The sequence below is a fragment of the Primulina tabacum genome, chromosome 3 (genome assembly GCF_025594145.1).
Source record: "Primulina tabacum isolate GXHZ01 chromosome 3, ASM2559414v2, whole genome shotgun sequence".
Classification (NCBI taxonomy): Eukaryota; Viridiplantae; Streptophyta; class Magnoliopsida; order Lamiales; family Gesneriaceae; genus Primulina; species Primulina tabacum.
Window position 1 is genome coordinate 11,881,383 of NC_134552.1, and position 26,323 is coordinate 11,907,705.

Below are 26,323 nucleotides of genomic sequence, written 5' to 3' on the forward strand. Positions count from 1 at the left end.
AACGAAAGGGAGCCTCTGTCATTGCATTGCTTAGAAAATTTTGGGTCAAGGGAACCTTCTTTGATCTCAGAGCTTGGTTTTGAGCCATGATCTTTATTGTTTGATGGATTGGAGCAATCAAAATGCACATTGCAAACACCAGCAACATCGTCATTTTCTGCAGGTTTACGAGAATCATCAAGTTGTCCGAAAATATTGGGTATAGCAGGTGGTGGCATAATAACCACAGTAGGTGAAGATCTTGTTACTGAAATGGAACTAGTGAAAGTAGTATCATCAGGCCTAACATGTTTTTCATGCGAACTGCATGAGTTTTTATAGTTTCTATCGTGCATCTCATGTGATAAGATATTCCGGAAAAGTCGATCCGGAAACCGGGAAGCTTGGATTTTTCTCGAAACATAACTTATCATTCACACACTCCACAGTTAGAATTCCAACTGCCCTGTCAGTAACCCAATTAGATCTTCTATATATTTCTCCAGATTTGTCTCCAAATTCAATTCCACATCCTGTTCATTGACAGATAAGTAATTTATGTCAGATACACACACACTTTGTGTGCATACTCCCAGAGGAAGTAAAGTTTGTGGGCTCAGCTTGTATTTCTGCATATGAGTTTTATCGAGTCATTAAGCTAACATTGAAACTGAGATCAAAGTAAAACTGGATATAGTTTAAACAAAAATAGTTAGACCAGAAAACATATCATAAATCAGACTTTTGCATATGCCACAGATAGGCATGTCAGAAGTGCCAAAAATAATATCACGTGATGTTAAGAGTGATTAAACTCCTTATTACATGCATTCATCCGACATTTAAGAGAATTCTCAAACCTTCTCAACTGTAAAAATACAGCAATGCATAAAAAATGCAAGTTCTATCTGAGAAACCAAAACATAGCACCACACTCATAGTGCAATCAGTTCACATAATGACTCTTTCACACAAGCACATTTATGATAAATGTGAGTTGCCGAATGTCCCACAAAAAACATTCCTCTATTTCATGAATTTGAACACAAACTGAATCGAAAAATATTCATCTAACTGAATCTCGGTTGTGGAGCCAATAGTCCAATTGGGTGTGGAGGAAATTTATGGGGCCTAAAACTATAATCCATTCCACTAAATTTTCATTTTATTTATGTAAAGATTCAAATTCCAGGGTCAAGATGGTCGGCTGCACCCTCCAACCTAAGGCTCTGCACAAGCCAGGAATAATAATCAAAGAAAAGATTATGACTATACCGTCATTGACAGGATTTGTATAAATGTGTGAGCCACAATTTCTGCCCTCTCGGAACGTAAATTTCCATCAAGTTCAGCTCTTTTATACAGATTTCCATTGATACTCAAACTATCCATCTGCTGGGGCCTGTACTCCCAATCATATGAATTTTGAGTATAACTGAATCGAGAAGACGTGTCCACGATATTTTCCATGCGTGAAGAGTAGCTTCCATCAAGTTCAACTCTTTTATATTGAATTCCATTGATATCTAAACTATCGATCTGCTCAGTCATATAATCCCCATCAAATTGCACGATGAGTATAATCAATCTGAGCTGACATGACCCCAATTTTTTCCCTCCCAGAAGAGAAACTTCCATTATCAATTCTTTTAGACAGCTGCCCACTGGTAATTGATTATATTTCAACCTATGCATCCACTCAGGCCTGTAATCCTGGTCAATCACACTATGAGTGTAAGCTGATCCGTCCTCAACCAATGGGCTACTTTTGTCAACCATAGGATGTACAAAAGGTGGATAATAAGACTTCACTCCACCACCATAAGCAAGCGTATTCCCCAAGGTTTTGGCATCACGACTAAAAGCCATACAATGGGTAGGAGACGGACTCGTAGAAATAGCATCTGATAAACGGTAGTCATCAGATAACGGAAAACTAGTGGTTCTGGTTGAAAGTATATCCAGTTCAGGTTTATGGGATATTGAGTTTGTATACTTCCAATTGTGGCTAAAGGGTTCAGTGCCATAACACGATTCAGGATAATGCACAAGAGGATTTGAATTACGGTTTGGGTTTGATCTATCGATTGTGAACGGTGGGGCTGAAGCTGATAAATTTGAGGTTGAAGATGACGAGTTTCCTCCGGCTCCATCACCCCCACAACCCAAACCCATCATTTTCACTGTGGTTAAAATATTAATTCAATCAAAACCCAGAAAAGTTCAAACGAGAACAAGATTAAAATGACATATATGAAAAAAGAGCACGAACATAGGTAAAAAAATTGAACACGGAAATGGTGATTTTAGAAGCTTAAACGATTGAAAACATCATATATTTGCACATGCGAGTGAACATACGACATGTTGAAAATCGAAAACAAAATTTATAGGGAAAAATCTTACCTGGCGAAAGGGGAAACGAGAAACGAAAGAGACGAGTCTTCTTCTTCTTCGAAACAAAGTGTGTTGTGCACAAGGTTATTAAATTTATGTTTCTTGCAATTTAATTCTTTCAGTTTTGAACAATATCTTTTAAAGACCCCAAAAAACTCAAGTCGGCTCGATTAAATTCTCAATGTTTGGTTGGAAGGATAAAGTGGATTTATGATTTTTTAACTCATTTAATTTATATTAACTGTGATAAAATAATCACTGCTCACCTCCTAAGATTACTAGGATTATTTATCTCACTCTTAGTCCATCTTATTTTTTCAATTTTACTCTTCTCTTAAATTCAAACTCACCACCACTTCCCTCCACCGACCGCCGACCGACCATCCCCGTCGACGGCCAACCATCGCCGCCTCCGCTATCGACCACCCCCTCCTCCTCCCGCCGCCGTCGCCGCAAAAGTGGAAGGAGAATTTTGTCAATTCATCAAAAGATTCTTAATTATCTCATTGTTAACAATCATAACAAATATAATATTATTTTATCATTATATATTATATTTCTACTTCATTCATTCTTATATATTTTTTAAAAACGCTACGCCCATAATAATATTAATGTGATTATAATTTCTCTATTGTAACGAAATAATTTTTTTATCAAATTTTTTACATATAATTCAAAATTTAATTATCATTACAAATAAATATAAATCACATTATTTTTTTCTGTTTTATTGTTTTAGTCAAGTTATGTTATTTTTATTTTATTTCTTTGATCATTTTATAGTGTTATGTTGAAAAAAAATATTAGATTTTAACTCTAAAAACATTTATTGTTTGATTTTAATGATAACTTTTGCACATTCAAACACATAAAATGTGAATCACATATTGTCCGAAGTATTAAAAGTCTGTACATCTAAAATTATGAAATTGAAATTATTTAAAGCTTATTTTTAGATAACATGAGAGGTTGACGCCAATTTATTTTTCACTTCAGGTTATCAACTATTTTGATATTTTATGAGGGAATTATTTGCAATTTACCCAGTTCTTACCATAATAGAAAAATCTAATTTCATCATAATAATTGTATTGGAATTTGATATTGCGTACATTTAAATGATGGATGCATAATCATCTATTGTTGTCACGTTGTGATAATAATGATCGTAGAAAAAAGAAATATATAACTCTACTCTATATATATGTAATGTAACACATTCAATTTTAAAAGGTAGCAAGGTCCATAAGAGAAATTGTTAAAAAAAAAATCCCCATGAGTGATTATAAATGTTTGGCAAAAACTTGTGTGAGACGGTCTCACGGATCGTATTTTGTGAGACATATCTTTTATTTGGGTCATCCATGAAAATATATTACTTTTTATTATGAATATCGATAGGTTTGACATGTCTCACATATAAAGATTCGTAATTACCGTCTCATAAGAAAAGAACGTTTTTATTGAGCGGCCTCCACCCATTAAATGTGATTATTTTCTGATTCTAAAATAAAATTAATGCACAAGCCCGTATAATTAAATGGGTAGATCGAGACATTTGAACTAATTCTCTTGGACCTTTTATCATCATCACAAGGAACAAATATCAAACTAATTCCATGCTTTTTGTATTGAAATGTCGTCTACTCCATTTCAATATATTCTCCCTATTTTTCAGCACATAACAACAAACAAGAAATGGTTATTAATACTAGATAATTATCTCTTTTTTTGGATATAAGAATCAGGGTATGAAAAAGTCTGAGTGTTTTCAGATAGAAGAGAAGTTTATGTCATTTCATCGTAATTTCGATTTGGAATGAATGATGTAATCATTTTACTCATACAATTATTTAGTTTGACACCCCATTGAATGAAGGTAGGCGGACAAATCTAGACAAGAATGATTCAAACAGTAGATCAATCAAGTACTTCAATTTGGAGTATTTGAGATTCCTTGTTCTAAGAAAGAATATTCTTAAAAAATACATATAAAACCTGGGAAATTTCAGCACACAGATATATATATATATGATGATATGCATGACATAATATGTAGTAAGGAAAGAAAGGGTTAAAAGAAGACAAGAAATGAAGAAGAATCCGAATCAGGAGCACTCCTCAGCAACCTTCTTCTTCTAAATACCAAATAGTAAGCCAAGCGATCCCTCATTCTTCCCATTATCAGACTGTATTCTTCCATAAATTCCACCATTTTCTGTACATTTATCATCTCTTGTATAAATACATACAGAGAGAGAGAGAGAGAGAGAGAGAGAACTAGAGGGAGAGGGAGGGAGAGGGAGGATCGGGTGTATGAATAAATTCGTAAGAAATTTGGATGGGGTTTGGAATTTGGAATGTGTTTGCTGCACAATTATATATATATTGTGCCTCTTTGTTATTGCTTTTTATTTTCATTTCACTCAGTTCTAAATTGCTTTCAGTCTAACAAGAGTCCAAGAATAGGGAGCTTGGGACCAGAAAAAGAAAAAAAAAAGAGTTGACCGAAGTTAAAAAATAAAATACTCCCGCGACCAGCTATGTTTGGTAGATGAATGAAGGCTAATTAATCGCATTTTCTTATCCACAGCAGAAATGTTTGTTCAATTTCCATAAATCTACCTACTTTTGACCATCAAAAAATAAATCAATTGTTTTAAAAAATAATAAATTTCGTAGTTGAACGAATAATATATGTTTTTCATACACGAACTTATTTTTTTTGGTAAATCGAACAAAATTTTTTTTTTGGTTTAAAATTAAACGCCTAATACATGAGGAAATTAGAAATGTTTTTCACACGCGTAGGCTATGATTCGACTTGTCCGCTGCCATATGTAGCACAATAATTACTTATTAAATTTGATTTTTGTTCTGACAAATTTATATTATATGATTTGATTAAATTAAAAATAATATTTAAATGTTTCTTTGTTGATTAGAGTTCACAGTGTTGTTATCACATTTTTCTTTTATAATTTTTAACATATATATCATACATGAGACGTAACATTCAAACATTACTAACATTAAATATGTCAATTAATATTTCACAAAATTAATCAATCCGTTCCTAAAAACACCCACATTGGTGCATTAATGAATAGTTATTAACATCAATTAATATTCATGCATAAATGTGAATATATAGATTATTAATCTTGATTGTTACGTCAGCATAGAAATTCATGAGAATTAATCTCATTAATTCACATAAAACAAAAAAACCAAAGCCTTTTTTAACACTATATATATATATATATATATTCTTTTTGTTTTGTTCTGAAAAATAAATTCTTCCAAAAAAAATATTTGTAATATTTTTTTAATATTAAATAAATAAAACTCGTAATATAATCAATAAAACTATTAAACATTAATTAATTATAATCAATAATATTATGTTATTTTAAATAATTATAATTTATAAGTTTAGAGAATGATAGCAAAGAGCCCAACAGTTTTTTTATTTTTTAATAATATTTTAATCAATATTGCAATTAAGTTATTTTTAAAATAATAATACTATTTATTTTCAATAATATTTGTTGTACATTTTTAAACAAAATTAGAAAAATATTTAATTAATATAAAATAAAAAAAGAAAATAAATGGATAGTGAGACCCATAAATAATGAAAGTTGATATTAAATGAATGTGAGTGTATTAATAATGAGAAAATGTTAATATAATGATTATGTGGCTCGTGGATCCGACACTTTTTTTTTTTTTTTGAAATCCATCTTATACTTTTTGAAGAGATGGAAAGTTAATAACATACATTAATTAGTATGGATGTGGATGTCCTAATTAACATTAATTAATTTGGTTTCAATTGAATTATATTAGCATAACTTTTTTCATAACTATAGAACACAACTACTATCTTTTTGGTAGGCACTAAGTGAATTCGATTTTGGATATTGTGTAATTATTTTACAAAAATATATAATAATTTTTTTTTTCGAAAATAAAATAAAATAAAATAATGCTTATTAACCCTTCCTCAGATTATTAAGTAGCTCTCTATTACTATTAAATATCAGAGGTTCAGTTGTTCATTTTTGCACAAAAATAATAAAGAGAAGATGTTGATTGTGTTTTTGATAGCAGCAGACATGAATTTGTATACTTCTAAGACAAAAAAGTTAATGTTCCTTGAATGTAAATACAGACTCTGACATCAACTTCACCTTTGAGTCCAGGATAACCGATGAAGCTCTTCACAAATAGTTCAACTCAAAGATCAGACTGCTTCCCATCTCTCAGATAAACCTCAGCAATAGCAGTGTGTAGGGCTGCTCCAATTGGAAGTACATCCTCATCAAGAAAGAAATAGGGCGAGTGCGGGGAGTGAACCGAACCCACTTTCTCGTTTCGAATTCCTATTTGGAACATGGCTCCAGGAATCACTTCTTGATAGAAAGCAAAGTCCTCACCAGCCATAACTTTTGCAGCCTTCTTCACGTTCTCTGTGCCAAGTAAGAGTTCACCAACTCTCTCAACATGTCGATGTAATCTTTCGTCATTCACACAAGCTGGATAAGTAGGGAACTCCGCTTCTTTCATATCGACGTGAGCCTTACACCTGTGTACAGTAGCCTGCCCTTCAATGACCTTTGAATAACAGAATAAATGAAAGGGTCATTAGTTTGCGAATTTCTACTTTCAAAGGAATAAAATAGTGAGGTTAATCATGAACGGCTGTATTTGAATCACCTCTTTCACCCTTTGCTGGAGTTGATGCAAGCCTTCAGTGGTAAGGCTCCTGAGAGTACCCCCAAACTCAACATACTGTGGGATTACATTTAATGCTGTCCCCCCTCGGACAAAAGTAACAGAAAGAACCTTCAGCGAGAACTCAAAGTTAAAACATTCAAATCAAGCACTTATCACAATGCAAAAAGCTATAAATGATTATGACAGTTCAACTCAATTTTTTTTTAAATTACTCAAGAGCACAAGCAGCATATTTTGATTGCTATGCCACATAGGTAACAAGGAAACCATTGAGTCCCCGACGATATTATTCTAGAGATACTAATTTGTTAAGTTTTCAGGGAGCCTGTGCAATAACCCTGTAATGAACAAAGTTTAATCGACAGGCTTGCAAAGATTTTGAATCGAACTTACCAAGAAGAAAGCAAGTGATTTTGGCTTTTAGATGAATATATACATATATATATTTAGCTTAGTCTTTTAGATGAATATTGATTCTATAACCTTCGGAAAAATTTAACATTTAGTTAAATTAAATGTCGCAGTAAAGAGGCAATGAAGGGTGACATACTTGACTATGAAGTGGATCTGTTTCTCTTGAAATGAGCTGTTGCAATGCCAAGATTGCAAAAGATGCAGCCAGTACTGGATCAATGCTGTTGTGTGGCGCAGCACCATGCCCTCCTTTTCCTTCTATTTTCGCTTCAAAAAATGAGACAGCGGCTAAAACAGGTCCAGCAATACTAGCTATACTTCCTGTCCGAGATTCAAAATCAACATGCATTCCAAAGATTGCTTCTGCAGCCCCAAGGGCACCTTCTGTTATCATGTGAGACGCACCGGCACCTCCTTCCTCCGCAGGTTGAAATAGAAGTTTCACAGTACCCTTAAGCATCATTCAACACAAATCAAGATAAAATAACATTAGTGTTTCTCTTATAATTGATCAAGAAAAAAAAAGCAGAAATGATCAAATAAGCTACTTCAAAAGTAAAAGGCATCACAAATACATGAACACTCATAACAATGCGTGTTTCGCCTTCTCAAACCCACGGACCCATTATGAGCTCACAATAGCATATCAAGTTCAAAGGACAAACAATCTTAGCTAAGAAACAAATGAAAAGCACCTATAGGCTATAGATGCTTTTATCTTGCTTCAGTAGTTACCTCATAAAACGGGTCTAAAAAATGTTTAAATCAAATCATTATTTACCACATAAAACGGGTCTCCCAATGCAGCAGAACTCCGCAAGTTTTCAACTCTATACGTGCATGATTTGCAAGCAGCAGTTATCCATATGGAAGGGATATTTTGTTAACTTGGAACATAGATTGTCTGAATGCAAAAGTGACCCAAGAAAAGCACAAATTATGCATGAAAAATAAACAATTAGTGACAATGAAAATTTACTGAAAAATTCATCACCATCAAAAAATTTATCCAAGTTAAACTCACATTAAGCTTATCCCTCCTTTCATTGAGTAATTTAGCAGCACCAAGAAGCATCGCAGTGTGAGCATCATGCCCACATCCATGCATTATACCATCAACTTTGCTCTTATGCTCCCACTCCACCAGCTCCTAAAATTTATATGAAACAAAAAACAAAAGATTTGATCAAAAAGGGCATAACAATTCCACGAGCATTGGGTTAACAAATAAGGGTCCAAAGACTTTGAAGAAAAAACTTCATCTTTCATCCCTGACCAGAAAATCGCCCACAGATATTGACCAACCTGCAAAGGGAGAGCATCCATGTCAGCACGCAGAGCAACAACGGGTGGAGAACCCGAGCCGATCTGGGCAACCAAACCAGTTTTGGCAAATGGGTACTCATACGAAATTCCAAGTTTATCGAGTTCACTGCGGACGAGAGCACTGGTCTTGAATTCTTGGAATCGGAGCTCTGGGGTTTCATGGATTTTTCTTCTGACTGACACCAACCAATCTTTGTCTTTCTTGGCGGAGTTCAGAATCTGCTGAACATATTCTTGAGTGTAATACTCTGCCGCAGAATATTCTACAGAAATTGTCAGAGTTACGAGCAAAATTGTCAGACGATTAGAATTATGAAACATGATTCCTTTCTTACACTGTGAGGAGATTAGGTTTGATTCTTTATATTCCACCAAATCGACTTACCCTCAACTTGCAAATGTTTGTTTCCCGAGCATGTATACTGGTGAGATAAGTGGGTTGAAATATTAAATTTTTTATTTTATTTTAATTAATAATTTAAATTGAAGACTGTGCAAAATAAATTAAATGAATATTTATTTACTGACAAATATTTGAATTTTATAAAATATATTAGTTCGATTTTGAATTTTTTAAAACAATTCCATACTTTTTTTCCTTCCAATTCTTGGATTTTTTTTGATAATTTTAAATTATTTAAAAAATTAAAAAATATGATGGATACTTCATCGCACAGAGACTCCATGCGATGCCCACCGTCTTCTTCGCACGCGGACGAGGTCGATCTTCACATATATTAATTATGAAAAAAATTTGTGTGAGACGATCTCATAAGTCTTATTTTGTGAGACAGATCTCACAAAAGACCTACTCATTAATTAATATACAAACATATTCAGGAATAAACCACTTTTGTTACGTTATTGCGAAATAACTTTGAGAGAGAATGATAGTTTTAACATAGTAATAGTAAATATTATAAAATTATAATCGAATTTATATTTGTGTGATCGAAAATTAGAGTGATAATATAAACTTTCAAGAAATATGACAATTTCGCAACACTAAATTAGTTTGCATGTACTTCCTTATTCGGGTATCTCCAAATTTATGACAGTGAAAGATTGCAATGGCCGTTGTGGGACTTGGAAAAGTAATCCACTCTTGTGTGAAACAAATCCATTTTAAATCAAAATATAATACAGAGAAAATGCTGACAATCAAAAAACAAATAATCAATAAGGATGATGAGACTCATGACTACTGGGCTTGTGCATGCATGTAGGAAGCTGGTAAATTTGAGCCCGCTCCAGTACCTTAAGAGCTGAAGGAAGGAGCATTTTCATGGTTTTGCTCAGGTAATTCAACCTTGGATAACAAACTCTCCTTCGTAGATTGGACACTTTGGAAATTATAATCCTTACATGGACATGATCTATATATTCGGGGGCAAGTATAGTCCGGGAGAATGGATGGAATTTTTTTGCAGTTTTTCCAAAACCGAGATTAGTCGCCTCCCCCGATTCCATTCTGTCATCCAACCTCCACCTCCTTCCCGAATTTCTGGATATGCCCCGATGTTCTTGAAAGAAAAAAATAACCTTCCTCGTGTAGTTGTGATTTCCTTCATGGCTTGAATATTATACTGAACTGGTCCAGCTCAAAAATTTCTAACGCAACCGAATTCATCTGATGCTGGTTCCATGAGCTGCAGACTTTTTGGTGCTCAATCGATAAAAGTTGATTGAGCCCCAGTCTTGATTCCTGTTCCAGAGATAATGTCAACAGCCAGTTCCGGAATACAACCACCAGTTTCTTCTAAATTTGACAATTTAAGTATCTGGTTAATATCATACGCGGCTGAAGATGTATCAAGTGTTGCATAAATGTCTTGCAGACTATTTTTGCCTGGAATCATTGGTAGCAAGAGAGCTGTAGGCATAAACAGCTGCCACATCAGAAGTAACTTCAATCTGTAACGGAGACTCCTGTTTGCTAATTTCTGCAAACAAATCACCTTGAGTGATGCAACATCAGCTGAACAAGTTCTGCCTGCATCTTGCACGGGGGAACACAAGTCTTCCAATATTTTCCAATTACCCACTCACCACTCACCAGTGATGAAAACATGTTAAGAAAGCAAGCTTGAAAATCCAGTTCTCTCACTCACCAGAAGGCTGCTGTGCTGAATATTAAATTCCATTTAATCAGCAATGCTGCTATTTCTCAGATTTCAAAACTTGGATAGCTTTCAATACTAGAAGCTTGCATTTCATCACGGCTAAGTAACACAGGAGTAGCTGATTCAGATAGGTCATCTTCAATAGCTGAGTTAACAACTGTAGAAGAAGAGATATTCTCCTCAACTTTGCCTCAGATTGGACTCTCAGCAACATCATCTTGTTTCGAACCAGTCTTCATGAATAGATGAAATAGCACGATGCACTATGTCAAAATATCAAGACCAACAAATTTATTCAAACTTTTTTTCTCTAATGTAAACTTTGATCAAAACAATTTTCTTTGATCAATCATACCTAATCCAATGATGATGACATTACAACAGAAGAATCAAAATACCATTCTAATAAAAATAACAACAGGATATTATAAAAATTTAAAAAATTGAGAATATAAAAAATAATATTTTCTTACCTTTTCTCCTTTTAAAATTAGAATGATGTGGTTACAGGTGTAGGCAATTCAAGTACAATCTTCAATTAGCATGTTATGATCTGACATTTATTTAAGTGTAGCTCCTCAAATTACCCATTCCAATCATCATTCGCTTCATGTCAGGAGATATAATCCCACACAAAACCTTATCTAATAAGACTAAAATCTAAATGAGAGCCCCTCAAACAATATTCGCTTGCAACGGTTTCTTGTATTAGAAAGGGAAACACTATTGTTATCCCACAATAATCACCAATAATCCCTACAAGAACACTCACCATCTTTAAAATGATGGTACCGATTCACATCCCTGACAGTGATCTCCCTCTTTTTAATTCTCGATATGAGCTTGATCACCACATGACAGTCCTCGCAAACCCGAAGATTTTTGGTTACCAGAAGTTTGGTCCCAGGAGGCGTGCTAATGAGTCCAAAGGCGATGGCTAGTCTTTCACTGTGGCTATTAACCATTTCAGCCTTTTCGTCATCTTCAACATCAAAAAAAACTGGAGTTGTATCTGCAACATATCCAGCCTCAGCCATTAGATCACCAATTTCTTCCAACTCGGCATGTATCTGATCAAACATAGGATGAGAAGTATCTCCAGATACAAATCCATGGATCTTATTTTTCACCTTGACCCAACTACAACCAATGCTTTTCTTGATCTTTCTATCGGTCATCAACTTTCTTAACTTTGAAACTCCTTCCCAATTCCCAGCCTGAGCATAAATATTTGACAGAATCACATAGTTTCCTGCATCATTTGGTTGGAGTTCAATCAATCTCTCCAACGCTAGCTCCCCTAACTCCACCTTCCCATGAATCTTGCATGAACTGAGGAAAGCACCCCAAACACCAGAATCCGGTAAAACATTCATCTCCATAATCAAATGATATGCCTCATCAAACTGGTTACAGTGGCCAAGAAGATCGACCATGCAGGTATAATGCTGAACAGTTGGTTCGATGTGATAATCTCTAATCATCGAGTCAAAGTACGTCCGCCCTTCATGTAAAAGTCCTCCATGGTTACAGGCTGAGAGAACACCCACAAAAGTTATGTGATCAGGACGCTCTCTGGTAAGCATCATCTTAAACATATTAAGTGCTTCATAAGCATGACCATGCATCGCATAACCGGTTATCATTGAATTCCAAGAAACAAGCCTCTTCTCCATTAATTCTTCAAACAAATGCCTAGCAAACCTCAAATTACCGCTTTTAGCATACATATCCACTAGGCTGGTGTTCACCTTGTCGTTAAGCTTAAATCCGAGTCTCCAGCTATACCCATGAAGCTCATGGCCTTGAATGATGACACCTAAATCGGCAGAAGCTGAAATAGCAGTTACCAAAGTAGCCTCACTTGGCCTAAGACCCCCAAACACCATCTGACTGCACAGCTTCAAACAATCTTCCGGTCGCCCGTTTTTCGAATAAGCGGCGAGCATTGAATTCCACAATACCACATCCTTATTCGCAATCTTATCAAACACTCGACGAGAATCATTTAAGCAACCACATTTGGCATACATATCAATAACCGTAGCCCCAACAAACACATCCATTTCCCACCCGGTTTTCTTCACTTGATCATGAATATCCCTTCCCACATTAATCGCAGACAGCCCCGAGCACGCCTTGAGCACGAAAGGGAAAGTAAAATTATCTGGTACAAGCCCATGATCAAAAAGTTGGTAATATAAAGCAATCGCAACTTCATATGGGCCATTCCACGCATACCCACGTATTAAAATGTTCCAAAGGAAAATATCTGTTTTTGGAATTTTATCAAACAAGCGGTGCGCATATGTCAAGGAGTTGCACACACAGTAAAGATTCACGAGTTTTGTGGCTAAGCTTGCATCTTGCAGTACGCCATTGAAGCACAACTGTGCATGGATCTGCTTTCCGGGTTCAACGGTTTTTCTAGTTATACAAGACTTGAGAAGATATGTGTAATGTCGAGCGCAGATGGGAAATTGCAATACTGACCGTTGCATTTGAAAAAGGTGTTTGTACAAATAAATACTCAGTATTTCAACTATATAGCCTCCACAAGAAAAAACTAACTAAAAACAAATTTTCCAAACATAATGTCATGTTCAAAAATTTTATGTGATTACGAATCATTAGTATTGAAAATATTTGTAATTATTTGTGGTAATTTTTTGGTTGTAATTTGTTTTTTTTTTTTGTGGGTTCGATGAGATAATATTAGTACTGTTATTATAACCAAAAGAGAAAACATAAAAAGACAATAAATAAATAATCAGCGCATTTATAAATTCTTGAATCATGCTATCCCCAGTGACTAAATAAATCTCAAGCCCACAAGCTTGGCCAAATTACCAAATTTGCATGTACTCCCAACTTTAAATAAGTTAAAAGCAATCAAATTATCTTTATCCTACAATGAAGAACTTTCTCTTTGAAATTTTCATGGATGGGTATCTTGGCTTTGGAACTGCTCCAGTATAAGATTACAGTTGTTCATGGTACGAGCATCAAGAAGACCGTGATTCCAAAGTTTGACCATAAATAATCTCCAACACCTGCCAAAACCATCAAGATACAACAAATCAATGGAACTTCAATTTTCCAAATTATTTATACAAAAATCGAAACATACGGTGCTTGAGTTGCTATACTATTTGAAATATTTGAGGTCTACTACCATTATTACTAAAAAAACTTTTGATAAAATAATATGGAACTGATCATATAAATATATAAAGAAAAGGTTAGGTGACGAGTCCCCATATCCAAAAGAGATCAGGAAATGGTACTTAAAAGAGTTTGGGAGGATATGCTAGTGTCTTTTTGGTAGAGCTTACTATTAATTTAATACGTAACACTGATGTTCTTCTTTCGAATTCAATGTCGGTCAGCAAGGTATTCTGATAACAGAGTGTCTATATTGGCCGCGAAAATGGTAAGACATACGTAACAAAGACAGACAGACTAGCGAGAGCACGTAGGCATCCCGCAGGGGACTTCACATGCTAATTTTTTGAATTGTGTTTCAAAACAAACTATAGAATAAATAATGTGGCAGCACAAAACAAATGATTCGTTGTACCTCATTTTTCTGAAACATTTGGGGAATACAAAGAAAAGGAACTATGGCAGATATAAATAACTCTTAATACTTTGGCATATCATAGAATTACAGTAGTCTGAGATTACATGTAAGCCAATTGTGATCAAGAATCTGAATAGCAGGAGAATTACCAGAGTAGTGCAGGAGCCCGGGAAAGATCCTGCCCGTGCAACTTTGAGAATGCCTCACATGCCCAAGGAACATGACCATCAGCCAGAACCCTGCATCACAAGAGAAATAGTAATTGATCTTGCTAATTTCAGAGAAAATAGTTATATCGTGGAAAACCTGAGCTTTATCAACACAATCTATGTTAGTAAAAAGAACTAATGCTAGCATCAACAAGAAGCCATGTCACCACATATATGTAGATCAAAAATTTGTGCAGCATAAACATGGTGTATAATGGGAGAAAATGACAAAATGAAATTTTAGTACAAACATTTATTGAAAGATTCCTCATTAGCGGCATCAAGAATCACACAAAAATTTATTTAGAAGACCAAGTCTAATCAGCCAAGTCATTTAGTTTGAACTTTGAACTAAGCCTTTTACGAGAACGATTAAAGTCATGATCATCACTCACACTAATCAAGGATGCAGATATATTTGGATGGACTTCAACAAAGGAAAGCCATAAGATCCTTATCATAAATAACATCAATAAGGCGGAAGAGAAGTTTCTAGGAATTATGTGAACAGAACGAAAGGGGTAAAAAATTAACGGAGTCACACCTTTGCTTTCTGACAAAAGAATTCCAGAGATGCATCAGCTGCTTCTCATCTTTTGTAACATCCACAAAGTCATCAAGCATCTGCTCAAAATCCCGATATTAGTCATGAACAGAAGTAGATAATAACAAATCACATTGAAGAGACTGCTGTATGAAAGGTGTTTAATAAGAAAAAAACTTATTTGAGGAAATTTATCAGCCCACTGATAATACCTAATGTCACCTGGAGCTTACACTCTTCAAGACAGTAGAACAATGTTTATCATGCTGCTATCTACGGCCTCTATCTTTAAATTTCCAAACTATGAGATTGTTGTAGTCTACAAGTTCGCATAAACTTGTGACACACGAGATGATAATGTTGTTTCCACCAAAGACCAAGCATGCAAGATGCGCCTAGGAGAAGGTTGTCTAAAATTGTAACCATGTCATTTATCTACTTACTGCAGACGTGCAGGCACATGTTTAGCCCAAACCTTTACCAAAATGGATAAATAAACTCTCAATGAATTTTTCATAAGCATCTCCCTCCTATTATTAATCAATTAATTCTCCACCCACTTTGTGTTTGCTAAAGAGACAACTGATGGAAACAACAAAAGAGAAAGTACTGTTGTTCTGACTGAAGATGAGGCACATGCTGACAAACATATTTTATATGTTCATTATGACACAATTGTAGGAAGTAATTATGTATATTCTTGTAATGAGCATTAGGGATATTACAATTATAATTACTTGCACTATAAATAAGTGTTAGTTGTAATGGAAAAAATAACCCAATTCTTTTCAATTTCTTCTACATTTTATGTCTCAGTGTCTTCTACCTTTTATTTCAACAGCACATGGGTTTCAAGTTCATAATACCGAAACATAAACCCATAGCTTTACATGCATGTTTTCTGAACCAAGAAAATTTGGTATGCAGAAAGTTTTTTTTTTTTATCGAAAACTATAATATATTATAATATTAATGAAGATTACAAAGTTAGTGGATGAGCGATCCACAACACATAACAGTTATCAGCTAATCACATAAGTAATATCAACCTATTGGAAGGATCAGCAACATTATGATGTTATATTAGAGGGAAAAGACTTGTGCTACTGGTGTTGAAACCATTTTGAAATTTTATCGTATAAAACCCTGCTCTTGGAAAGCCATCAATTTTTCACAAAAGCAATACAAAGTGAAAAGAATTGTAGAGGGGGTATCTGATTGGCTCAAATTGGATTATACAAATCAACTGCTTAAATTATCTCCCTCTCTATAGACTCATAATAACTTGGTAACGAACAGCTTACTTCTGTAAAAATTATTTAGTTTGACATGTCTACTAAAACATAATTATTCAGTAGTCAATGCATCTCCACACCAGAGAAAACTTCATTGAATGCAAAATTAATCCTCGCAAAAGTAAAATAAATATTGTAAAATAAAAAACTAGCACTGTAGCAACCACAAGTGCCAAGCATACCCTTCTATCTTCAAGGTCCGCAACATCATCATCTACTTCATCCTCACTGTCACGATCTGATAATACTTGCTCCAGGGCCATGGGCTTCAATCGTTCCAGATTTCACATGTAGAAAATCAACAAATAAGTTCACATGTTACGTTAGTGTACATCAGAACAAATTTGCCATGCATTCAAAATTAAAGGTCAATATGGAAATATCAGCAAAACTTCGGTATTCCAACTTCTGCCAATTCAAAATGGATACTTTAAAATAAGATCACAGGAGCACTTGATAGATTGAAAAGACTGATCCTGAGTTAATTGTGTCTAAACAAACTTTGAGTTACTGAGAATTTATACGATAGTGAGAAATCCAAAGAAAACGCAGCTTTTTGAACAGAGGGAGGATGAAAGAAACAGGTGTTTGAACTAAATCACTTATATATGTTCAATGGATACTTTCAGAACATCGAAGGGAATTTTTATGCAAGATGAAGAGAAAATTGAATGAAGGATGAAGGCTGTGTATTTGAACCCCATGAATGTTCCAATACTGATTTAGACCCTAGAAAACAAAAGTAAATTTCAGAGAAAGGAAAGTTCAAAAAATCTTATGCCAACAGATTTAGAAACACTCCCTCGTTTATGCTTGCCTGAATTTTAAGTTCCAGTGGTAGTTTACACAATGAGAAGTACAGGCAGTATTAAATTTTTTTGAAACAAATGAAAATACCAAATAAAAAAGTGTGCAAGCTAATTATGATGATTCCTGGAACATGAAAAATAAATTATTGTCAACTTATTTGACTTCATCAATGACATACATGGTGTTGCATTACCAGAGCCCCAATATTAAATGTTCTTGATTTATAATATCATGAATTTTACATTACAGAATAAAAGAAATTTCTGAAGCATGAAATATTCATGTCAAAAGATAGACTATAAATACATGCAGTATATATTCGAACTCACTTGAGCTCTGTGCGAGTGAAAGAACTGCCGCTTTCGCAAGAGTGCGCGACTGGAGAAGGCAAAAAGAAAAGTTAGATATGACTCGACTCGATGTTTACATCATAAACATCGCCCTATATCTACAAACTATTGGAGTCAGATTTGTCATTGAATTCAGGGTGCCTCAAATCTGGTTACCTCTGACATCCCCAGAGTTGGCTTAAACTCAAAACAATAATTGCAAGTACAACAAAGGAGCAAAACTAGCTTGTAAAGACGAGCCCTAATTCTCATTGAAATATGATATTTCAAGACACTCGACAACATTCCACTTAGTTAAGTAAAAGTATAAACATATTGGTGGAACAGAGGTTTTGAAGCCAACACAATTCATGAATTCTACTCTGTTATCTTCTGTACACATCACTGAGTGTACTTACTTTCTGGGGTCAGAGCGTTCAACTGATAATTTCCTTGTCTTAGCAAACTGTAGCAATGCTGGAGGTGTAAGATTATTTCCAGGTAATGACTGAACGCAATCAGGATCTGCATATGAATGTGCTGTGGCAGATGAAGCTCGGGGACTCGATGCATCTCGTTCTCCGCTGTCTGCTAAACCCAACAAAATATAAGAAATACTTATCCCTGTGATCTACACAAACTTTTACATGTATATATACATATACATGTATATATAACAGGAGCATACAGTTTAATTGAATGTTGACTTTGACGATTGTGTGTCTATTGTCAAAAGATTTTCACCCTCATCTTGCAGGCAAGGACAAAACAAAGGAATTCAATCCCTAACAGAGCTCAACTCTAACATAAAAGTAAAATATGAACATATAAACACGAAAGAAAGAGCATTACAAAATGAAACGACCAAGAAAAATTAATGTACAAGAATACCATCAGCCTTTCCCCGACCATCAATTATTGAAGGTAATTCTGAATCTAACACGAGGGGATGCACGTGACTTGATCTTTGAACTCGTCTCTTAGACTTCTTACGTTGTAGTGCTTTGGAACTGTGCAGTTAGATAATTTCGTTACATTTGATATCCATAATTCAAACTGCATATGTCAAGATACAAAGCATTTCCAAAATTCAAATTTCAAATGATAAAAATAAAATATATATATATAATAAGAATAATAACAACAGCAGCAGCATACCAAAAGAAAAATGTCTGCTGTTTAGGATCAACACCAGTTACAACATTCTGCAGAGATCATTATGAACAGTTATTACATTGTCAAATGAAGTGTTTTAAAATATTCATAATTATATCTTAAAGTCTTGAAACGTATTTCACAATTTAAAACTCCAGTAAATCAGTATTACTTCAATTTCTGCAGCGGCAAGCCATTATACACACAATGTCTGCTAGGCAAGTCAACTTCAAGCTCTCTTCCTACACTAACCCTATATATTCTACACTATACCATATATATAAAGATCTATAGAGGAACTGACACGAGAAGCACAAGGGTGCTGCGTATTTTATTTCATCGAAGAAAAAAAGAAACCCGAGAATTCCAAAAGATACTACTGCAATTACAGGCCAAAGTGTTTTATGCACTACTTTGCACCTGAATAAATCACTATTCTATGCATACAAGTATCATTACCAGATAAGATAAATTACTGTCTACACAGAACCACTGAAGATGAAGTGGAGACTTGACCTCAGATCTCCATGCATCTGTTTTTACGGATACATTCACAGCTTGAATCTCTTCTGTTACCTACACAGTGGGAGTGAGGAAAATGATCCAAATACAATAGAATAAAAAAATTTTGAAAATTATTTAGGTTTACTAACCCAGAATTCAAAGTTAAAAAGGTCGTGAGTGGAGCATAAGTGATATCTCAGACCCTGTATGTATAAATTACAGCAAGAATCAATTCACACATGCTTCAGAAAGTAAAGGAAGTAACAGCATGAAACACAAATTACCTTAAAACTTGCACATTTGACCAAGCAAAATGGACAAGCAAAATCCTCAGTCACTGCATGTTAAAAGACTAATTCAAGCTTCTTGTAAATCTTTGCAGAAACCCAATCTCACTTTTTATTAACGAGTAAGGCATTATATAATGACTAGTTCCAGGCCATACAGTTCCACAAAAGAAGCAGGCACGAGACCACAATATAATTAAAAAAGATACTAGACACACAAGATCTCCATTAAGAGGGAACGGACTACTATGAATACAATACAAGGATCTGAACAACCAAATCTACGAGAATAGGATTTGATTACACAGGCTCAAGAAAGACACAGGACTGTTTTGTACTTACAATGCAAATTAAGGAACACAAACCTATGATGCTCTGCCTCACAAGTTAGTTAAATGAATATATCCAAAAAAATTACTGGAAATATGGCTGGATAGCTAGATTAAGGTCATTTACAATCCCCAAGAATTTGAAATGAAGAGTGTGCGAACAGCTTTAGTAATGAAAGGACACCATAGAGAAAAAATAGAAAATATTTTTTTAAGGGGTTTAGAGTTGAAAATGTTGTTTGTTTCACTTAAAAATTAGGTTATTCGCAACCTTCCGAAACACAGAGGATAATATCTAGACATGACAATCTAGAGGCAAATGGCATTGCACCCAAGATGAAGGTGCAGCTGTATATCAAGGCTCGCATTAACTAACCAAAAAGTACATCAAATTACCTTCAGTCCTTTGCAGCTTATTGTTATAATATTTGTAGTTGAACACAACATTTCCAGCCCTCAACCTTGATAGCACCAACCCAGAAAATTAATGAACTCCAGAATAGTTATTTAAAATGTCAAAATTTCGACAAAACGCAGAAGCAAGAGGAATCATACTTAAAATACTGGAAAGTGAAAGCACAAAGAAGTAGAACTCTGGGTAAAAATTAAGCCGTTAATTCTAATATCTATTTGTCTTATTATAAAGAAAGCGAAGGGCAAGACAAAGAACCAAAACTCCTGCAGAACTTAAGACATGTAAACTCTGATATCATTTCATTTTCTAATGACAAAAAAAGGGCGAGCAAGCTCGTTTTTTTTTCTGCTGTGGCATGCATCAAGCCGACTTTCTTTTCAAAGTACACATGACCCAAATTTAATCGCACCCGATCCACAAACCAAATGTATTCCAAGTTAATACAGTCAGAAGAGACCCAAAAAAACGGAAGATCATTACTGATGACAGTTCCTTTTTTGTTCCATAACACAATAACATAGACCTTGATTCACGAAGGATTCAAATCCGTAGTAAGTTTCACAATATTAGATCACATTGAACTCATTTCAGTATCGTTGAGAAAAGTTGATGACTACATTCCAATACAATGGGGACATACGTCTGATTCAAATAATTTTCTGTTACAACCAAATGTTTTTTATGAAAATTTTGGTGATACGCATTCGCGTGCAAGAGAGAGAAGGGAGAAGAAGGAGAGTTAGTGAGTGATGGAATTCACCTAATGATGTGGGGTAAAGTAGAGAAAGGAAAGTCACTGTATGAGAATGAATCATAAGGAGATCTCTCCTTGGCCCCAACTTCTTCAGCTGCTATGCTGACTTGCAAATGTTGTAACATAGCCTATAATGAAGGAAATAAAAAAAAGGTTCAAAAAAATTTTTGAATAGCAGAGCAACTTCCAAAAGTATAAATCAAGTAAATTTGCGTTTTCTTGGTAGAGGAACAGGGCATACCACAGTTCCAGGTCCTACATTTGGATTTTGGAATGACAAGCAATTGTCTTCTCCGAAACTGCACGTCTGCAAAGGAATAATTAAGATAAAGGCAAAAACACAAACATAGGAAGATTTCACTACCTACAAATGAGTGCAGATTGCGACAAAGGTAATGCATACAATCACATGAAATATAGAAAACAAGACAAGGAAAATCATGAGAAATAAACAAATATAGAGAGACGATGATCTCAACCATTTTCTAGAATCTTTCACCAAGACCAAAGAACATCACATGAATTTGCACTGTTGTTTCTTAAACCGAATCAAATGGATACATATGATTACCCTCATGAAGCAGGAGTGCAGGTCAACAGTTGACAGCATCTCTGCCCTCTCCCCAGAAATTAAGTTTGGCGACTTCTCCCATGATAAATGAAGTAATTCCAATGGAATCTTGCCCAGGAAGCAGTGGCCTCCGATATTAGCTATCACCAAGTCAGAATATATTAAAATGAAGATGAAGATATTTATAAAAACAATGAAGATACATAATTGAAAGTGCCAAAGTAGGAGGGTAGAACCTAGAACCACCAATTGAAAACTAAGTATAAGAACATGGAATTATTAGGTTATTGCTTCTTACCAACAAGTAGTATCTTATAAACCAAAATATCCAAATAAATTCGAGGATGTTGTCATTTAAGGAAAAACTAAGACCTTTTGTGAAACATAACAACCAAACAGCAACAGCGCATCATATTACAAACCAAACCTCAAATAAATGAACTCCAACCTTTAAAATAAAGTCATCACATGGTAAATCCACACATTTCTATACATGTCTCTTTGCCGACCAACTCAAAATCATTCCTAAAAAATGTGTCTCAAATGTTATAGTGCATACACTGTCTTGACTTGAATGTTCAATTCCAACCAATAACAAAACGACATCCAGACATGTGCTTTCAAAAGCTGTTCTTAAAACTCAAGCAGTTACTCTTATTAAGAGTTGCTTGGCGAGGAACTAACGAGACGGCAAATATAATCCACTTTCTTTTAAGGTCTCTTGTTTTGTTAGTAAGAGAGAACTCAATTTTTATCTACCAAGCCACCATGCTGTTAAATAAAAATGTCATAGATACAGGACCTCTGCCTAAGATTACACAGAGAGGCAATTATAGAGGTAAGTATCTGAAAATATAAAGGTATTCAATGCTTTCCTTCTAAACTGAGCAAAAATGTTTAACATGTATACCATGTCAAAAGAGCAATCCAAATTCGCTTAGTTATTTGCATAGCTGGGGCACGGTTGGAAATGGCTACTACCAACCATCGGGTAGCTGACTGATCACTAACTCAGATTTTCTAAAGCAGGCAGATGCAAATATAGGTCTATGAAATGTGCGTGCAGGTGTGTAAAGGTGAGACAAGCAGCTTCTGTAGTGAACTTAGCTATGAAAGAAAAAAAAATAGTGAACCCACATACAATATCAAAGATTTCTCAAACTAACTATAAGTTTGTAACTCACTTGGTAATGATGATCCATCTCCATGCTCCTTAAATAACTCAGCTGCAGAAAGCAGCAAAGCCTGGGTAATTCCACGTACCACACAGGGACATATACACAAGTTGATCATCAAATAAAAAAATTGTACCAGAGCTGATAAACATAATACAAAGAGATCCAGACTTGACTTCAATTGATAGCTTAGTAATGTCAGGAAGAATAAATTTTGCTTCATCTTGATTCTTCCCATCAACTCCTGTACATTTTTCCAGCTTGCATGGTCGACTGACACGATAAACTGCAGACTACAGAATCAGAAATGGCAGCAGTCGATCAGTTAATGTAGAATCGCCAACTGAAAGTGGAAAAGGGAAGCATCTAATTAAATGAAATGAGATAATAAACTACCTCAACAGTCACAGGGCTGTGAACCGGTCTTGCTAATAATATAAACAATGGAAATAGGCTTTGAATTCTTGATTCATCATTTACAGTGGATGGCAAAGAAATTTTCATTTCAATCCTAGAAACAGGAGGAGAATCAAATAAATTGCGTCGATAATGTTCCATGATAGGAAAGCCAGAACTCCAAACTAAAGGTATGACTATATGAGACACGTCATGATGCCCACCCACCTCAATCAAACAATGAAGCACTGTACACGCACTTGCTATACAACAAGGACAAACTGGAATAGGTAGTGAACATAAATTGTTTGAGAGAATTTATAGATAAAGTGAGGATGTGTTGCAACTTCTAACAAAGGCTTCATCTGTCTATCGAATACAATTCATAGTGATATATGAACCTTATTCCTGCAGAAAACAGGAATCGTAACAAAATATTTTGTTCTCTATATAATGCCTTGGTACAGATATAGATAAATGACATCTAAAAAACTTCATAAAAAATACATCAGATTTTTTAGATGTAAAATCCACATGGCGAAGAGCACGATAAGAGATAATTCAAAATTCTCCTCATGAAAGGCATCTGACATCAGCTATTTATTTAACAGAAATAAAAAAGTTTCTAAAGTATATAACAGTTATACCTTTTCTTGTGTTTAGCTTGTATTTTGTATCGTAGACATCTTTGGAGGAAAGGTGGCTGCAGAAGAACTGCCTTCAGTTAAAAATGCTATACACAAACTACCAGAATAAAATGACCCCCAACTCAAGCAATGATGACATTTTACAGTAAATCTTGAATTCATTGGCCAACCAACAACAAGAACAAAATTTTTAGTTATTTTAATCCGATTTACCAGTAGGTATATACACATTTGGAAATTCAGAGACAAACAATCAACACAATAAATGGGAAATCACAGACGAGTTGAATAAAAAAGGGCAGGAAGATATAAGGAAGCAAATAACATCTCTAACAGCACGACGCTGAAGAATGTTGTACAATTCAACTGGCTTGCAGTAAATTGAAAGGCTCTCCTCAGCTGCAAGCTGCTCCTCTGCAGACAAATTCACCCATGGATCTTGGTGGCACATGTGATCTGTACCTCTAGAGTGACTGCAATTGCAAGCAAAGTTCCTGTGCAAGGAATTAAATTACATTGAAGATCTTAGCTGATCTCTAACAATCACATTTTAGGTGCAGTAATGTTACTCAAAGCCTATGATACCATATTCGTAGTAAAGCATGTTTGCCATTTGGCAAATTTGAAACATAAAAAAAGAGGAGTCACAAACATGAATTCAGGTTTAAAATTCAACAGTCTATTAAGAAGCCTCAGAACCTCATAATCTCTTCTTGAAGCACATAAAATTCATTGCATTCATACAACCCATAATTAAAAATTTTAAACACGACCACACAAATGAATATTTTATATGTAGTCCATGTTAAAATACGTGTAAGATTGAGCTTTCAAACCCAAGGAGCAGTAAAGATAACTATATTCTAATTCGTTAACATTGTTTTGCAACTGTAATCGTCCATACAAGAGACGCAGTAAAATTATAAATAAAAAGGTAAATAGATTGAGTTGGAATTTTTTGCAGTCTAAATTGGCGACCTAATTGAAAAGCTGACATTTATTTTGCACTCATAAGGATAATGTGACGTCAATACCAGACCATGGAAAAATGATATGTGCATGCCATCATTTTCATTATTGTTTCAGCTATGTGATATCCAAACAATTGGTGCAAATAGTAACATTCGAATATACCCTAACCATGGGAAAGAAATGTCTAAGCACAAGACAAACAGCTATTGAACTTGATCATGGGTTCCACAGTTTGTGAATGTGTCCATGACGGGGTTGGTGTCTAACACCATTATTGAAGTCACTGCAACACAGTAAAGCATCAGTTTGTGGATGGAGACTTACGCAGTTTCGCGAGCCACAAGAGGTATGCCAGGCATTCTTATCAAACAGGATTGGCAAATTTACACATATTTAACCAAAACCTGCATTGCCACCAACAATCTACAAACATGAGAGTAGAAAACAGACACATGATAATTCTTTCTCTATGTTATTACAGGATTCCACTCAATAAGAGTGAAAATCGAAGTAGTAGACACACTACTCTCAAGAGTCCGCGAATACAACAATTACATGTGCTACGTGCAGTCATATTAGTTTGATACTAAATATATTTATGAACCAGCTAAAAAAGTGACCAATATTTGATTCACGGCCACTTAGCCAGCAAAAAGAATTGTGCTTAGATCATCGTTCTCAATTTTCACAAGAAGTGAGCAAACAAATTAGAGAAAACAAACCATGAGATACATTCCAATTTGGCATACCTATACAAGAACAGGTACTGAGATATGGAACCAAAGGCGATGATGAGGCCGCCACCTCTCATAACAGTAAGTTTGTTTAATTTACCAAAAAAAGACCCCCCTTTTTATTTTCCATGGGCATCATACCCGGGTTCCACCTTCAAAAAATTCCCTAAATTTTTTAACTTATGACTATGCATAAACTAAGTAAAATGTGTGGATTCACGGCTTAAATCCATAGAAAAGACGTCGTAAAAAAATAAATCCAGAATAGCAGAGCCCTAATTGAGTCTTTAATTAACATGACCATAAATATTCACTTCAAATCCGGGTAACAAAAAAAGAGCTTCAGATATCAAGATTACTAAGTGAGTGCATATACGAGCAGAGATATTCACCGAGTAGAGAGGGCAACGGGGGTAAGTCAACCGTACCGGCGAGAAAGAGCGGCGTTTGCCTGTTCACGGCGTTTCACGTTTTAAGTTTGATTTCCAACCAATTTCTCACCTTTTCCTGGTATGAATATCGAGGTTTTAAATGTCGGAAAGTGTTTTATTATATTTGTTTATCTATATTTATTATTTAAATTAAATAAAAACAACAATTTAAAATTTAAAATATAACCTTAATAATAT

General features: G+C 34.8%; 4 protein-coding genes across 12 annotated transcripts; all 4 read right to left on the reverse strand.

The window, feature by feature from the left end:
- Positions 1-185: 185 nt before the first annotated feature.
- Positions 186-2,463, reverse strand: LOC142540356 (uncharacterized). Its single transcript, XM_075646456.1, has 3 exons — positions 2,386-2,463; positions 1,255-2,162; positions 186-512 (listed from the first exon to the last, which is right to left on the reverse strand). The coding sequence occupies exons 2-3, from the start codon at positions 2,155-2,157 to the stop codon at positions 429-431; spliced, it is 987 nt and encodes a 328-aa protein (XP_075502571.1). The 5' UTR covers positions 2,158-2,162; positions 2,386-2,463; the 3' UTR covers positions 186-428.
- Positions 2,464-6,460: 3,997 nt separating this feature from the next.
- On the reverse strand, positions 6,461-9,266 carry LOC142540355 (IAA-amino acid hydrolase ILR1-like 5). Its single transcript, XM_075646455.1, has 5 exons — positions 8,842-9,266; positions 8,561-8,686; positions 7,673-7,987; positions 7,102-7,230; positions 6,461-6,999 (listed from the first exon to the last, which is right to left on the reverse strand). The coding sequence occupies exons 1-5, from the start codon at positions 9,181-9,183 to the stop codon at positions 6,622-6,624; spliced, it is 1,290 nt and encodes a 429-aa protein (XP_075502570.1). The 5' UTR covers positions 9,184-9,266; the 3' UTR covers positions 6,461-6,621.
- A 1,366-nt stretch (positions 9,267-10,632) lies between these two features.
- Positions 10,633-13,504, reverse strand: LOC142540353 (pentatricopeptide repeat-containing protein CRR2, chloroplastic-like). Of its 2 annotated transcripts, none has more exons than XM_075646444.1 (2): positions 11,459-13,504; positions 10,633-11,340 (listed from the first exon to the last, which is right to left on the reverse strand). In XM_075646444.1, exon 1 carries the CDS (start codon positions 13,484-13,486, stop codon positions 11,729-11,731), a length of 1,758 nt encoding a protein of 585 aa, XP_075502559.1. In that variant the 5' UTR covers positions 13,487-13,504; the 3' UTR covers positions 10,633-11,340; positions 11,459-11,728. The 2 variants fall into 2 exon arrangements, with proteins under 2 accessions (XP_075502559.1, XP_075502560.1); XM_075646445.1 differs by having other exon boundaries at positions 10,633-10,805; positions 10,919-13,504.
- Positions 13,505-13,695: 191 nt separating this feature from the next.
- Positions 13,696-26,245, reverse strand: LOC142540354 (polycomb group protein EMBRYONIC FLOWER 2). Of its 8 annotated transcripts, none has more exons than XM_075646448.1 (22): positions 26,123-26,245; positions 25,285-25,364; positions 24,314-24,482; positions 23,989-24,044; positions 23,342-23,456; positions 23,082-23,238; positions 22,955-22,996; positions 21,771-21,910; positions 21,441-21,506; positions 21,206-21,327; positions 20,427-20,491; positions 19,699-19,751; positions 19,564-19,617; positions 19,370-19,486; positions 18,914-18,960; positions 18,647-18,765; positions 18,175-18,346; positions 17,756-17,804; positions 16,799-16,882; positions 15,322-15,401; positions 14,718-14,807; positions 13,696-14,038 (listed from the first exon to the last, which is right to left on the reverse strand). In XM_075646448.1, exons 2-22 carry the CDS (start codon positions 25,317-25,319, stop codon positions 13,924-13,926), a joined length of 1,947 nt encoding a protein of 648 aa, XP_075502563.1. In that variant the 5' UTR covers positions 25,320-25,364; positions 26,123-26,245; the 3' UTR covers positions 13,696-13,923. The 8 variants fall into 8 exon arrangements, with proteins under 8 accessions (XP_075502563.1, XP_075502569.1, XP_075502568.1 ...); XM_075646454.1 differs by having other exon boundaries at positions 18,175-18,343; positions 19,427-19,486; positions 26,087-26,220; XM_075646453.1 differs by having other exon boundaries at positions 19,427-19,486; positions 26,087-26,220.
- Positions 26,246-26,323: the final 78 nt, after the last annotated feature.

What these genes read in the sequence shown, in the direction of transcription:
- LOC142540356 (XM_075646456.1), bottom strand. Translation starts at nt 2,157, where the DNA reads ATGATGGGTTTGGGTTGTGGGGGTGATGGAGCCGGAGGAAACTCGTCA. An exon ending in TACAAATCCTGTCAATGACG is followed by an intron (nt 513 to 1,254) that starts GTATAGTCATAA and finishes GTCAATGAACAG; the next exon opens with GATGTGGAATTGAATTTGGA.
- LOC142540355 (XM_075646455.1), bottom strand. Translation starts at nt 9,183, where the DNA reads ATGTTTCATAATTCTAATCGTCTGACAATTTTGCTCGTAACTCTGACA. An exon ending in TGGATGCTCTCCCTTTGCAG is followed by an intron (nt 8,687 to 8,841) that starts GTTGGTCAATAT and finishes TATAAATTTTAG; the next exon opens with GAGCTGGTGGAGTGGGAGCA. An exon ending in CAGATCCACTTCATAGTCAA is followed by an intron (nt 7,231 to 7,672) that starts GTATGTCACCCT and finishes TTCTCGCTGAAG; the next exon opens with GTTCTTTCTGTTACTTTTGT.
- LOC142540353 (XM_075646444.1), bottom strand. Translation starts at nt 13,486, where the DNA reads ATGCAACGGTCAGTATTGCAATTTCCCATCTGCGCTCGACATTACACA.
- LOC142540354 (XM_075646448.1), bottom strand. Translation starts at nt 25,319, where the DNA reads ATGCCTGGCATACCTCTTGTGGCTCGCGAAACTGC. An exon ending in ATGTAGGACCTGGAACTGTG is followed by an intron (nt 21,328 to 21,440) that starts GTATGCCCTGTT and finishes CCTTCATTATAG; the next exon opens with GCTATGTTACAACATTTGCA. An exon ending in TCAAATGTGCAAGTTTTAAG is followed by an intron (nt 19,618 to 19,698) that starts GTAATTTGTGTT and finishes TTATACATACAG; the next exon opens with GGTCTGAGATATCACTTATG.